At 42.6% G+C, this 15,307-nt stretch overlaps 1 protein-coding gene across 1 annotated transcript; it reads left to right on the top strand.

Annotated features, from left to right (window-relative positions):
- The first annotated feature begins 801 nt into the window (after positions 1-801).
- On the top strand, positions 802-4,690 carry LOC129868422 (frizzled-9). Its single transcript, XM_055942386.1, has one exon. It carries the CDS (start codon positions 2,123-2,125, stop codon positions 3,875-3,877), a length of 1,755 nt encoding a protein of 584 aa, XP_055798361.1. The 5' UTR covers positions 802-2,122; the 3' UTR covers positions 3,878-4,690.
- The last annotated feature ends 10,617 nt before the right edge of the window (positions 4,691-15,307 follow it).

The raw sequence follows: 15,307 nt of genomic DNA, 5'->3' as shown, positions 1-15,307 counted from the left end.
GACAATGGAGCTGAGAGATGGGTTCTGGGAAACAGGTGCCGCTCTTGTCACCCCTCCGACCCGCAGTTTGGTCAAGAGGGGAATTGATATGGGTTAGCCTAATAGAGAGGTACCCTGGCCTCATGTAGGCCTAGGCCCAGAGATGGAGAGGTTTTCATATGGAAAACATGGCCCTAGTAATTTTGTCCAAACAAAACAGACAATCAAATAACCCTGTGTATAGAAGGACCTTCTATAGGTTTTGTTACTGCACCATTAATTGGAAACTGTCAAAACACAAGGCTGTATGCCTCAGGAGGAGGAAGAGAGATGAGGGGGTTCTGACTGAGCCTATATGGAGAACAACATGGGTTGTTCTGTTTCCCTTCAGAGTCTCTCAGTACTAGGCAGACGGTGATGTTGCAAACAGATGGTTTTGCACGACCACCATAAGCAACTATCACTTTCTTAATTGTTTTTGAGAAACTGATAGATGAGATGGCAATTGAGTACAAGCACAAAGTATTTACAAATTCATACAAAGCAGGCGTTATGCTGCAGTTCATATACTGAGCTTCCAAATGTTAACTAAAGCAATTGATCAATGACTAGTGGAAGCCTATGACTCCTCTTTTTTCTATGTGTGCAATGCACCATGGATGGGTGCTGTGTGGAAAGTGACCACTAGATGGGAACAATAGGCCTTCAACTCTAACTGTTCCAGTTAACCCCATGTCATACAGTCACTGCTCAGTAAGAGAGACACAGCTATCTGACATGGACTGAATAAAAAGAGCCATCATTAAAGTCCAAACTTCATTGAGCTTACACCTCAATTACATTTAGATTGCAATCATCTGCCCCTTGTTAATAGGGAATGGCCCAGTATCCTAGGAAATTAGTTTTTCAGGCTCTATGCTAATTAAAATCTATTTTGATGAGGACAGGGGCTGGATTACATTTAAACAAAAAGCAAAAAATATATAGGACAAAACACACATCACGATAAGAGAGACACCACAACCCTACATAAAGAGAGACTTAAGACAACCACATAGCATGGCAGCAACACATGACAACAAAGCATGGTAGCAACACAACATGACAACAAAATGGTGGCAACACAACATAGCAACAGCACAACATGGTAGCAGCACAAAACATGATACAAATACTTCATGTTTACCATCAGGTTGCACAAAACCTAAGCTATTTTCACTTAAGGCCACCGCGTGGAATGTCGATAAAAAATGTTTTTAACAGGGAGTAATATACGCACTTTCATTACATCAACCGCGCTAGGTAACCAATATATGAATTTGGCCCATTATTCGAATTCCCACCTCGTATTTTTGCGTAAAGCCAGTAAGAAAAAGTCATTTGAGAATTAGTTTTTTTAGGCGGAGCGACACAAGCTCGTCACTTAATTCCCGCCCTGTTATTGAAGAGGCAGAGAGAGCACAGAAAAAGATAATGCACTCAAGCGATTGAGGGAGAGCAAGACAGACAGAGCTGGACAACTTTACTATTTTTAAACGACCCAGTATCCCTCCGTGCTGTGTGGTTACAAACAGGAGCCTACTAACATGGGATTCTGAATTGCCTGTCAACTAAAAATCTATTCGGAAAATAAGGACATTACCGAGGATAATTACGGCAAATAACGGTTCAACTCAACTGCCTGGTTTGAGATTTTAATATGCGTGCTACCAGTGGTATATTATAGACTCGTTGTTTTCCATTCTAACTTTCACAACATGTTGTCTTCAATTTGGTAAACATGTGAAGCGTATCGTGCTTTAAACAAATCGACTGGATTTGGAACTGTAACAACAAGCACATTTTTATTCCCCTTTGTAATTCGCATACTGATCACAGGAAAAACGTTTTGCGGAGTTTGACCATAGGAGATAACTTTAATTAGTATTAAAGTTCTCTCGCCACCTTGGAACTCACGGATATGCTACATTGTTTTCATCAGATTTGACAGTGGGGAAATTTACACGTTGGGCACCAACTCATCAATCTGGAATCGTTACAGCCACAGTTTTTTTCCTCCAATACATTTTTCTCATGGGATGAAATATTTAACTTTTCTTTACTTTTTTTAATACGTTAAGTGTTTCGTGATACTGATATCACCATGGATGTTTTTAATTTGAGGATTGCCATTTTACTGTGGTGCCAACTTGTTATTGCTGCATCCAGCTTGGAGATCGGAGTCTATGATCTAGAGAGAGGCAGACCTGCAAAATGCGAACCCATCACCATCCCCATGTGCCAGGGCATTGGCTACAATTTGACAAGAATGCCCAACTTCATGAAATATGCAAGCCAAGCAGAGGCCAGCATCAAACTGAATGAGTTTGCCCCTCTCGTGGAATATGGCTGTGACATGCACCTGCGCTTTTTCCTCTGCTCCCTCTACGTCCCCATGTGCACTGACAAAGTGTCCACCACCATTCCTGCCTGCCGACCAATGTGTGAGCAGGCCAGGCAAAAGTGCTCTCCCATCATGGAGAAGTTCAGCTTCGGCTGGCCTGACTCACTGGACTGCTCCAAGCTGCCCACTAAAAACGACCCCAACTCCCTGTGCATGGAGGCGCCTGAGAATGACACAAAGCAGGAGACCAAGAAGGGGGAGGGCATGCTCCCGGTGCCCCCCAGACCCAGGCAGCCCAGCTCAGGTACCAGCGGGCGCTCTGGCACTAGCCTGGGCTCCTGCGAGAACCCGGAGAAGTTCCAGTACGTGGAGAAGAGCCAGTCGTGCGCCCCACGCTGCTCCTCTGCAGTGGACGTGTTCTGGTCAAAGCAGGACAAGGACTTTGCCTTCATCTGGATGGCGGTGTGGTCCACACTCTGCTTTGTCTCCACTGCCTTCACCGTCCTCACCTTCCTGCTGGACCCGCAGCGCTTCCAGTACCCGGAGCGGCCCATCATCTTCCTCTCCATGTGCTACAATGTCTACTCGGTGGCCTTCGTCATCCGCTCGGTGGCCGGGGCCGAGAACATCGCCTGTGACCGGGAGAATGGCGAGCTCTACATCATCCAGGAGGGGCTGGAGTCCACGGGCTGCACCATCGTATTCCTCATCCTCTACTACTTCGGTATGGCCTCATCCATCTGGTGGGTCATCCTCACCCTCACCTGGTTCCTGGCTGCTGGTAAGAAGTGGGGCCACGAGGCCATCGAGGCCCACAGCAGCTACTTCCACATGGCCGCCTGGGGCATCCCAGCCATGAAGACCATAGTCATCCTCACCATGAGGAAGGTGGCCGGGGACGAGCTGACGGGGCTGTGCTACGTGGGCAGCATGGATGTCAACGCCCTGACTGGCTTCGTGCTCATCCCTCTGTCCTGCTACCTGGTCATTGGCACCTCCTTCATCCTCACAGGCTTCGTAGCGCTCTTCCACATCCGCAAGATAATGAAGACAGGCGGCACTAACACGGAGAAGCTGGAGAAGCTGATGGTGAAGATCGGTGTGTTCTCCATCCTGTACACGGTGCCCGCCACCTGCGTCATCATATGCTACTTCTATGAGAGGCTCAACATGGACTACTGGAAGTTCCGGGTTCTGGAGAGCAAGTGTGTTTCATTCCCTGGACGCAGGAACGAGGACTGCTCCCTGGAGGAGTCGGTGCCCACCGTGGCGGTGTTCATGCTGAAGATCTTTATGTCTCTGGTGGTGGGCATCACCAGCGGCGTGTGGGTGTGGAGCTCCAAGACCCTGCAGACCTGGCAGGGTCTGTGCAACAGGAAGTTGGCGGTGCGGACTAGCAGGAAGCCCTGTGGCAGCGTCAGCTGCAGCAGCTCCCACTGCCACTATAAGGCCCCACCCGTGGTGCTCCACATGTCCAAAACAGACTCTTACATAGAGAGCCCAACACACGTCTGACACTTCAAGTGACATTTCTCAAAGTGTTTTGTAAAGACAATGCCAAAGGGAAAGGAGGCTATTTTGTTATGTGATCATTTGAAAAGCTCAGGTTGGACAGCATCTGATGTTCGTTGAGTAGCAATACCTGAAAGTGACAGTGTTTGTGCTGTCGTTTGGGGACATTGCTTGCAGTTAAACCACACAGTTTGGTGCAAAAGCAGAATCAGATAAGCTTCTAAAGGGAACATCTATTGTATAGCATGCCATAAAGTTGGTTGTTTCTGCTTAACTAACTGAACATGAATGCAAAAGCGAACTTGCATGGATGTATCAATAATTGGTTTATGCTCCCCTCCCTGTAAGTTTATTTATTGTGTTGTATATTTAATTGCAGGTTCTTCATGGTGTTTCATAAGTTTTTGTATATTGTATGTAAGCGCACGTACTAAAGAGTTATGAGTTATGAATATAGGGCCTGTTGAGATGTACAAGTGCCTTTTGAAAATGTATATTTTTTTGAAAAATTGACGTTAATAAAACATATTTATATATTTTCACTGATGACTACTCTCTCCATTACTTTACAACATATGTCAAAGTGTTAGGGGTAGTTGTCATAAACATGAGCAAAGCAAAGACATTCTACAATAGTATAAAATTGTTTTGGTTTAAATACCTGCTTTGAAAATATGAATTTTGCCTGAAACATTTTGATTTATATTTGCTACAGTGCCTCTTCAAATTGACAAGCTCTACAGTGGTCATTTTCTTGAGGTAATAATGATCTAAGATGCAAGAATATATTGTACGAATAAAATAAATATATCATTAGTTTGGGTGACATTCCTACATTTATTCATTTTTGTTTATTTTTCAGTAGACTTTGATGAACTTGTGGACCCACCTACAGTATGAAGCTCTCACTGGCAAAACTAGTCATATTTTCCCAAGTGACATCAGCTGTTAATTTTATATGCCCTTTCATGTATAACTCTGTCCTTGCATTGCATCAGTGTTCTGTCACATTTGTGGAATACAAAATGCTTGAGTAAAATGCGAACAAAAAGCTGTGTGTTCCACACAGTTAAGCCTTGTACCAAATTTGTGGTCAGTTGACAAAAGCGTTAATATTTTTTTAACCTGCAGCCTCGGTTGAGTTGGAAAACAGTCAGCGCCTCCAGGCCTCTCTGCCTGCCTGTGTTTGTGAAGCTATGCTGAACTTTCTGTTTTCCAATGAAACATCAGCTCCAGCAAAAATAACTTACATGAGGTGACAGCATTCCATGGTGCGGGAAAGAGAGAGACAGAGTTTTAACGATGTCATGACACTGCCTTTAAGGACATTTTTCTCTGCGTTTCCCAAATATAACACACAGGCAGTCCAAATGTCAGGCTTTTCAAAAGTGCAGTCTTTATAAAGCTAAAGAATACATGGCATTATCCTTGTTGAATAGGTACAGTATAGCAGATTTCTGCTACTGTGCTGCAGGCCCATTTATATCTCATAATTTTCACATTAGGCCTTAACAATGATGATATTTACATTTTGGACTGGTCCAGCCCACCAGCCTATCCTTAAATAGGGACATTACGTTTTTATCATTCTCTCTTCCCTGTTGCTGGTGCCTGCGTCCTGCCTGCGCAGACATTGTCCATGGCTTGGCAGCACGTCTCCCCGTGGAGCTGAAACCACTGTTACATTTCACCATAAAAAGCTGGGTTTGTCTTGGAGCTGCGCATTGGGACCCCTCTGTGGTATGTAAACCACATGTACCAGTCACAATAAAGTGAAATGAATGTGTGCCAGCTTTCAAGTTTCTAAATGGGTGACATGCATAAACACTTCCCAGCTAGCACATAATGTTCTGAGAACCATATGTTTCTTAGAGCTTGGTAAGAGCATGGTACACATATGGATTACCCAGCAGCTCCATCAAGCATCGCATGGATCTTGAAATCGGCATCAACAGCAACCATTCATGAAGTAAGTGTCTAGATGGATAGTTATTTTCAATTATAAGTGAAGGACATGCTATTCATGGGTTGGATGCTTCATCACAATAGTGTTTTGAACGTTCTTGTGAGGACTGATGCCTGAATGAATGTTCTACTAGCTACTCAATGGCATTCTCTGAGCCACCATGCACTGATGAAAATTTAGTTTAAAGTGCATTATAGTGACTTGGGGAAACTATGCCATTTCTAAAGGAGGAAAATCATTAGTAGGACAACCTTTTGTCATTACTGTGATGTCACCAAATTGACTTTAGATGGAGAATAATTTTAGCTAGCTAGCTAAGATTGAGGGATATAACCGGATTTTAGCTAGCTAAAGATAGCATTGCAAACTTTTCTAGTTATGACAATTGTTATCTCTCTAAAGTAAATTTGATGACATGATCATGATGACAAAGTTATCTCCTACTAATTGCTTGCCTACTTTAGCAATGTCATCATATTTCCAGGCCAACTATAGTGTATCCTCAAATAATGATAGCTAGATTGCTACCAATGGTAGCTAGCCTGTTGACTGTTGTTAAAGCTGCAGTCAGTCATTCACCCAAAACGGAGCAAGGTGTCCTTCTTGATTTAGCATGTTTATTGTGTTTTTTATGTTTGTGTTTTCTTTGATGACTGTACAAAATAAAATGCTCAAATTGACAATTTAAAGAGTATTTGTCATTAGGTATTAGAGCTAAAACGAGTGGTGCAGCGGTCTAATCTCAGTGCACGAGGCGTCACTACAGTCCCTGGTTCGAATCCAGGCTGTATCACATCCAGCCGTGATTGGGAGTCCCATAGGGCGGCGCACAATTGGCCCAGCGTGGTCTGGGTTTGGCTGGGGTAGGCCGTCATTGTAAATAAGAATTTGTTCTTAACTGACTTGCCTAGTTAAATAAAGGTTAAAAAAATATTTTTAGATAAAAATACTGGCGTGTGATTGGATTTGTAGCTACTAGCCTTCCAGTCAGAAAAAAAGAAAGAGGGTAGCTCTTATTATTAGCTAGCGAGATATCTCATTAAGTGTATATTTATCTGTGATAGGATTCCTAAAAAATAGTAAGCCTTCTGGATGTTGAATGCAAGAATGAATGTATAACCCTTATGATAGATCATATGACTTATGAAAGCTCAGGCTGGATGTCTAGCTGGTTTGACTTTGCTACAGGCATACATTGTCATATTTTTTCAGTGATGAACTATCAGATATTAAATTATGTTACATATTTTCAAATGTGAGAGTGAAAACTTTAGGATTATAAAATGTAACTTTGTCACCTTGCCAACAGCTCCACAAGTCCCTTCCTTTCATGATCCCCTTTCTTATGTGCTTAAAGGGTCATCGCTGAGAAATACAGGATGAGGACCATGAGGTCATAGACTTAAGAGGAAGATGCTTTTGATGAGGAGCTACTTGGTGAAGACTAGGGTTGAAGAGTATGAGACACACACAGACAGGACAGACAGGTAAACATCGACTGGCAGAGAAGCAGCTGAACTGGTTCCCTCCTAACCCTCCTAGGTTTATGCTGGTGGTGGTTGCTGTACATACCAAGCTGTCGGTGCAGTTTGTAGAAAAGCTATAGCCTGGTCCCAGATCTGTTTATGCTGTCTTTCTAACTTCTAATGTATGATAGTTGTCATGTTGTGTTACCATAGCTGTTGGCTTGGCTATACATAGGAGTTGGCTATATAGCACAAACAGATCAAAGACAAAGCTAACATTTGTCTGATTGTCAGAACAGAAATAGTGAAACGTCAATGTGCTTGAGGACTACTCTATAAATTCTTGGCTTTGTTACAGGAAAGATAGAAATGAGAATATGATGTGGTTTGCTTGTTTGCTTGTGTGGCACCCATAGCCGCGAGAAGTAGGGGTGCTGAGGGTGCTCCAGCACCTGATAAACCACAATAAAAAAATGAAAATAATTATGAAGAAAGTAGAATTCCACCAAATTAGTGCACTAGAACTTTATCATTTATTACTACTGTATGAGGGGATGAAAATACTCATCAGCAGAGCGGGGAGTCTGGTTACTTTATTTACTTTCAACAACAGAATTCAGAGTGTTTACTCATTAGAAACATTTAAATAAGTTATAATCTCCAGTATTACTACAAAGTATTTTTCGCAAAATGGTGAAACAGACTTTGTGATGATACTGAAGATTATACTATTGACCATTGCGTCTCAGAAGCGTAATACATCAAGCAATACTAAGTGTCACGTCTACTCCCGCGCTTGACGTTACCGGTCTACCAACCACCGGTCCTGGCAACCAATCATTATGCACACCTGGCAACCATCATTACACACACCTGCGCCCCTTCATTTGGCAAGCCTGGACTTCATCACTACCCTGATTACTTCCCTGTCACGACTTCTGCCGAAGTCGATGCCTCTCCTTGTTCGGGTGGTGCTCGGCGGTCGACGTCACCGGTCTTCTAGCAATCATTGATCCATTTTTCATTTTCCATTGGTTTTGTCTCGTCTTCCTACACACCTGGTTTCAATCCCATTCATTACCTGTTGTGTATTTATCCCTCTGTTTCCCATGTCTTTGTCAGAGATTATTTTATGTTCAGTGTCGTGTTTGTATTTGGTGCGCGACGGGTCCTCGTACCAATTTGTTTCATTTGTATTTATGGTTATGTTTTGTTATTAAATTGCTCAATTTTACCAAGTTTAATTCTCCTGCACCTGACTTCCCTGCCACCTATACACACGAATTGTGACATTCCCCTTCATTTAGAACTCTGTTGTATACCAGTCAGGCAGTATTGTTTTCATGTTCAGACAACGCCTGTTTGTGTAGTAACGCTATGCTTGTTCCGATTAAACTCACTGACTGCACCTGCTTCTTCGTTATACTTAGAATTACTAACTGTGCAATGAATAGACGGCAGACCAATAGGCCAGGATGGTCCACCATGCAAACAGGCTGTTCTGGTCCTGCATCTTCTGCCTTTCGTGAACTAACACTTGCACTTGACCCCCACTAGCTCTGACTTTGCTAAAAGCTACTTTATCGGGAAAAATGTACTTACTATGACTGTAGTTGTCCCACCTAGCAATCTTAAGATGAATGCACTAACGGTATGTCGCTCTGGATAAGAACGTCTGCTAAATGACATGTTAAATGTAAATCTTATGGTGACCTATTGAAAACAGTACAACAAGGATATAGCAAATGAAGGTGCATTATGCATGCCTTTTGTTTTGATGACAAAAAGTTGCCTACACACCTATGAAAGTTTGTTGCTTTAAGGGTTCAACTGACAAGTTGAATATGATGTGCCTTTGTTGTTTTTTTGAACAGGTAAAAGGGTGGGCTCTAGACCATCCTATCAGCCTGTGTATGTAAATATCAAATTTCATATTAAATGTTGTTTTCTAATGCCCACACAATCAGACGGAGCATTTCAGTGGCCCATGGAGGATCGGGGAAATAAAAAATATATTTTGGAGTTATATTTAAAAAATAAAAAATATTTTAAAAACACACACAGTGATTTATTCGACAAAAAGTATAATTTTTGTTAATTTATTAGACACAATGTAACTAAAAAAACTGCATGGGAGCTTTAAGAAATCGTTTTAATAAAAAACACAACTAATGTTCAAAGAACGTTTTAAGAATGTTATTTAAAAATGTATACATTCTGTTCTTAGCATCAACAAAACTCCCTTTATCCTCTATCTTGTTAAGTATGTCCAGGTGTGGTGTCCACGCCCTTTAATTACCACACCTGGTCTTAATGAGTGCTTGTTTCCTTTAAATGCAAGCGCCATCCTGCTGACGCAGTGGATTAATTCCATGGCTAGAGAACAGAAGATCGTAGGTTTGAATGACACTGTGCCATAATCAAATAGAAATGTGTTTGTATGATTAACACCCTTGGAGTTCCAAATTAGTGCTTTTTTCCTTTGAAATGGGGTCTTTTTGAATGGCAGTGTTATTAAAGAATCCATGTAATTCAAATTCTCTGCAAATTGCGAACAGGAATTGACAATTACATTGCAATTCACATACTGTGCTTAAACATTGGTGAAATGATGGTAGAAATGGTATTGGATATGCTTCAAATCTCCCCAGACATAAAGTAAAATACTCAGACCATGAATGTGGAATTTCTCTTTCAGAAGGTTTGTTAGTCAAGCCAAAGTCTTTATTCAACCAATCAAAACCACTGAAATGTGCCACATTGACGTCCTAGCTTCTTAGCCGAACCATTCACAAAGGCAGAAACCCTTTGGGAGACAATACTATAAAAGAGATCCCTAATGGCATTGTAGGAGAGCAGACAAGATAGAGTATCTGTGTAATTGTGTGCTCTCTGAAAGGAAAAGGCTATGTCAGCCCATACGTTTGATTAAAGGAGATCATTAAAGCATCAGGGCTTTTCCCCCTCTTTCAAAAAAGCATGAAGAAGAGAGAAAGGGCTCCTCATTACTCCCCACCTCCAGACAGTATCCCTTTCCTGCGCTGGTTTTGATGTGGAAATGAGTCTATTGAAAAAGCCCACTGAAAAGCTGCAGCCCCTCATAAGGGTGTCCTTTCCAAAATGCCCCCCCCCCGAGCTTTGTGTGCCACTACCTCGGCCACGTCTCACGAGTACCCCTTGTTACTTGCATCCGCCAACACTCACACACACACATGCACTAAGACTCACCAGGTTGTTGAAGTACGTGGTAACATTGAACATCCCTCTAAACCTGGATTAGGTGAGTGATGTAGAGAAACATAGACTATAGTTCCTCTGTGTACATAATGCTGTTGTTGCTGTGGCTTGGACATTCTGATTTCCTATGCCACCCCCCCATTTGAACTAAATATCACATTTATACTCTAATGTTGCAGAGTATTTGATGTCTGACTTCTGTATTTGTTTTGCTGGGATATCTATTCCTCATATAGTTTCACTCTGCTTGCTTTACTTGACAGCCATCCAGCTCAGAGCAGACATCTCTCGCCGAGTGACAAACACACATCAGCCTCTCATCGCCCAATCACGTGCAGCTATCAAAGACGCCACATTATCTAGGTCAGATGTTTGGGAGTTTGCCCCTCTTTAGTTGCCATTTTGATTGCGGTTGCTATGTAAGAGAAAGAAAGAGCAAGGGAGAGGGAAAGTAAAAGACAGAAGGGGAAAGAGAAAAGGAGTGAAAGAGAGAAATGGAGGTCTACAGGGGGTGGGGCAGTGCTGCTCCACTCATGACTTGTTTTTATTGAATTTCAAATGTCGAATAGACAGATGGAAGACAGGGATGCTGTTAACTTATCCATGTGCCCCAACTGCTCTCTCACCCATATTCTTGTGCCCCTTCCCTGTGTTAGGTTTCTACTGCCGTCCATGGTGTTTTCATAGATTTTCATACATCTACTGTACATTTGCCTTTGATGTTTTCTTTTTACCTGCTATTTGAAGCTTTTGACTCCAGAATAAGGTGGAGCAAATTGACATTGATTAACACGCACGCACGCACGCACACACACACGCACACACACACACACTACAGGTGGAGTTGTTGGACATGTACATGCATTAGGCTATAGGATAACCCGACTGAGGATTCTGCAGGAGCGTTAAGCAAATTTGGCTGGTGTGTGTGTGTGTGTGTGTGTGTGTGTGTGTGTGTGTGTGTGTGTGTGTGTGTGTGTGTGTGTGTGTGTGTGTGTGTGTGTGTGTGTGTGTGTGTGTGTGTGTGTGTGTGTGTGTGTGTGTGTGCATGCATGGGTGTGTGCATGCATGGGTGTGTGTGTGTGTGTGTGTGTGTGTGTGTGTGTGTGTGCATGCATGGGTGTGTGTGCTTGTCAAAGGAATGCACCAGGCTCTCAGTCAATGTTTTTACTTCAGTATTTATGTATACATATGCAATGATGACACACTCAAGTCAAGCATATATAAATGTCTGCTTTGTAAGTTTACTCTTCATGTAGTGTATCATCTCTCACTTTCTATGTTTAGCCTTTGAATTTGGCAACACTCTGAGCAAACACTGTTGTCCTTCAACAGCACTAGATAACACGCTCGTCTCCTCCATTTTTCTGTTTGTCCTCCCAGCAGTCGGACCAAATATAACAAACAGAATTTATTCAGGAATGGGCTAACCGAGAGCACACATACAGTATTTAAGGAATCAACAAACTGAAACATATTTGCCATAAAGACTTCTCACTGAGTTGGTTTTGGGTCTGCCACAAACGGGCCTTTTTAGACTCAATTTGCATTGCTAAATTGGCATTAATAGACACTTACTGTATGCATGCCCCCGTTAACATTCCCCCCCTGGTATTCAAAAATGAGATTCACATTAAAAGATATGTTTTAGATTGAGGGAGAGTTTGAGTTCACCAGAGAGTTGCACAATGTTGATCACTTAGGTAGTACAGTTCATTTGGAAAGTATTTATACCCATTGACCTTTTCCACATTTTGTTACGTTACAGCCTCATTCTAAAATTGATTAAATAATGTTTTCCCCTCATCAATCTACACACAGTACCCCATAATGACAAAGTGAAAACAGGTTTTTAGAAAATTTTGCAAATGTATAAAAAACAAAAACAGAAATACCTTATTTACACAAGTATTCAAACCCTTTGCTATGAGACTCGAAACTGAGCTAAGGTGCATCCTGTTTCCATTGATCATCCTTGAGATGTTTCTACAACTTGATTGGAGTCCATCTGTGGTAAATTAAATTGATTGGACATGATTTGGAAAGGCACAGACGTCTATATAGCCAGCAGCATACCACCCTGCATACCACTGCTGGCTTGCTTCTGAAGCTAAGCAGGGTTGGTCCTGGTCAGTCCCTGGATGGGAGACCAGATGCTGCTGGAAGTGGTGTTGGAGGGCCAGTAGGAGGCACTCTTTCCTCTGGTCTAAAAAATATCCCAATGCCCCAGGGCAGTGATTGGGGACACTGTCCTGTATAGGGTGCCGTCTTTCGGATGGGACGTTAAACGGGTGTCCTGACTCTCTGAGGTCATTAAAGATCCCATGGCACTTATCGTAAGAGTAGGGGTGTTAACCCCGGTGTCCTGGCTAAATTCCCAATCTGGCCCTCAAACCATCATGGTCACCTAATAATCCCCAGTTTACAATTGGCTCATTCATCCCCCTCCGCTCCCCTGTAACTATTCCCCAGGTCGTTGCTGCAAATGAGAACGTGTTCTCAGTCAACTTACCTGGTAAAATAAAAAATAAAATAAATATAAGGTCCCACAGTTGACAGTGCATGTCAGAGCAAAAACCAAGTCATGAGGTCAAAGGAATTGTCCGTAGAGCCCCGAGACAGGATTATATTTGTATTCATTATGGATCCCCATTAGCTGCTGTTGAGGCACAGATCTGGGGAAGGGTACCAAAACATTTCTGCAGCATTGAAGGTCCCCAAGAACACAGTGGCCTCCATCATTCTTAAATGGAAGAAGTTCGGAACCACCAAGACTCTTCCTAGACCTGGCCGGCCGGCCAAACTGAACAATAGAGGGAGAAGGGCCTTGGTAAAGGAGGTGACCAAGAACCCGATAGTCACTCTGACAGAGCTCCAGAGTTCCTCTGTGGAGATGGGAGAACCTTCCAGAAGGATAACCATTTTTGCAGCACTCCACCAATCAGGCCTTTATGATAGAGTGGCCAGACGGAAGCCACTCCTCAGTAAAATGCACAGCCCACTTGGAGTTTGCCAAAAGGCACCTAAAGGTCTCATAGACCAGAAGAAACAAGGTTTTCTGGTCTGATGAAACCAAGATTGAACTCTTTGGCCTGAACCTGGCACCATCCCTACGGTGAAGCATGGTGGTGGCAGCATCATGCTGTGGGGATGTTTTTCAGTGGCAGAAACTCAGAAACTAGTCAGGATCGAGGGAAAGATAAACATAGCAAATTACAGAGAAATCCTTGATGAAAACCTGCTCCAGAGCGCTCAGGACCTCAGACTGGGGCAAAGGTTCACCTTCGAACAGGACAACGACCCTAAGCACACAACCAAGACAATGCAGGAGTGGCTTCGGGACAAGTCTCTAAATGTCCTTATGTTTCCCAGCCAGAGCCCGGACTTGAACCCGATCAAACATCTCTGGAGAGACCTGAAAATAGCTGGGCAGCGACGCTCCCCATCCGGTCTGACAGAGCTTGAGAGGATCTCCAGAGAGGAATGAGAGAAACTCCCCAAATACAGATGTGCCAAGCTTGTAGCGTCATATCCCAAAAGACTTGATGTAATCGCGGCCAAAGGTGCTTCAACAAAGTACTGAGTAAGGGGTCTAAATACTTATGTAAACGTGATATTACATTTTTTACATTTTTTATAAATTTGCTACAATTTCTAAAAAACTGTTTTTGCTTTGTCATTATGGGGTAATGTGTGTAGTTTGATGAGGAAATAAGGCTGTAACATAGCAAAATGTGGAAAAAGACAAGGAGTCGGAATACCTTCCAAATGCACTGTATACTGTACTATAGGACAGTCCTATACAATCAGTGACGATTTTAGCATGTAAATCCTAGTGGGGCAAGCAAAAAAAAAAAATCTGATGCATGCCAGCAAAGACACTACACAACACAACACTAAACAATACATAAATTGCACTATAACGGCGACAAGCGTTGCCCACAAACTGTTAGGGCCTATATAAAGCTATCCCAACAGCCGAGCTTTCTTTCCAGCATAATGGAGTGAATCCTTACCACCGCTACACCTGGCTATCAGTGGATCCTTGTCTGGCAGCAAAACAATTAATTCAGACTCGTTTACTGCCTTTTTAAAAAACATAGCTGATATGGCTGACTTGCTTAACACAAATGTGGTTTCTACTGACCATTGAGATGTACAAACTATGGCATAAGGGAACAATGAATGGATGAGGCATTCCGTAATTTCGATTAAGACATTAATGAGCGAGCGACGATGGATGTAATCAATATACAGTTGAAGTCGGAAGTTTTGATAAACCTTAGCCAAATACATTTAAACTCCGTTTTTCACAATTCCTGACATTTAATCTGAGTAAAAATTCCCTGTCTTAGGTCAGTTAGGATCACCACTTTATTTTAAGAATGTGAAATGTCATAATAATAGTAGAGAGAATGATTTATTTCAGCTTTTATTTCTTTCATCACATTCCCAGTGGGTCAGAAGTTTACATACACTCAATTAGTATTTGGTAGCCTTGCCTTAAAATTGTTTAACTTGCGTCAAACGTTTTGGGTAGCCTTCCACAAGCTTCCCACAATAAGTTGGGTGAATTTTGGCCCATTCCTCCTAACAGAGCTGGTGTAACTGAGTCAGGTTTGTAGGCCTCCTTGCTCGCACATGCCTTTTCAGTTCTGCCCACACATTTTCTATGGGATTGAGGTCAGGGCTTTGTGATGGCCACTCCAATACCTTGACTTTGTGGTCCTTAAGCCATTTTGCCACAACTTTGGAAGTATGCTT

Source organism: Salvelinus fontinalis, chromosome 13 (genome assembly GCF_029448725.1).
Source record: "Salvelinus fontinalis isolate EN_2023a chromosome 13, ASM2944872v1, whole genome shotgun sequence".
NCBI classification, from domain to species: Eukaryota; Metazoa; Chordata; class Actinopteri; order Salmoniformes; family Salmonidae; genus Salvelinus; species Salvelinus fontinalis.
The sequence above is the reverse complement of the archived record's forward strand: the minus strand, read 5'-3'. Positions and strand labels throughout refer to the sequence as shown.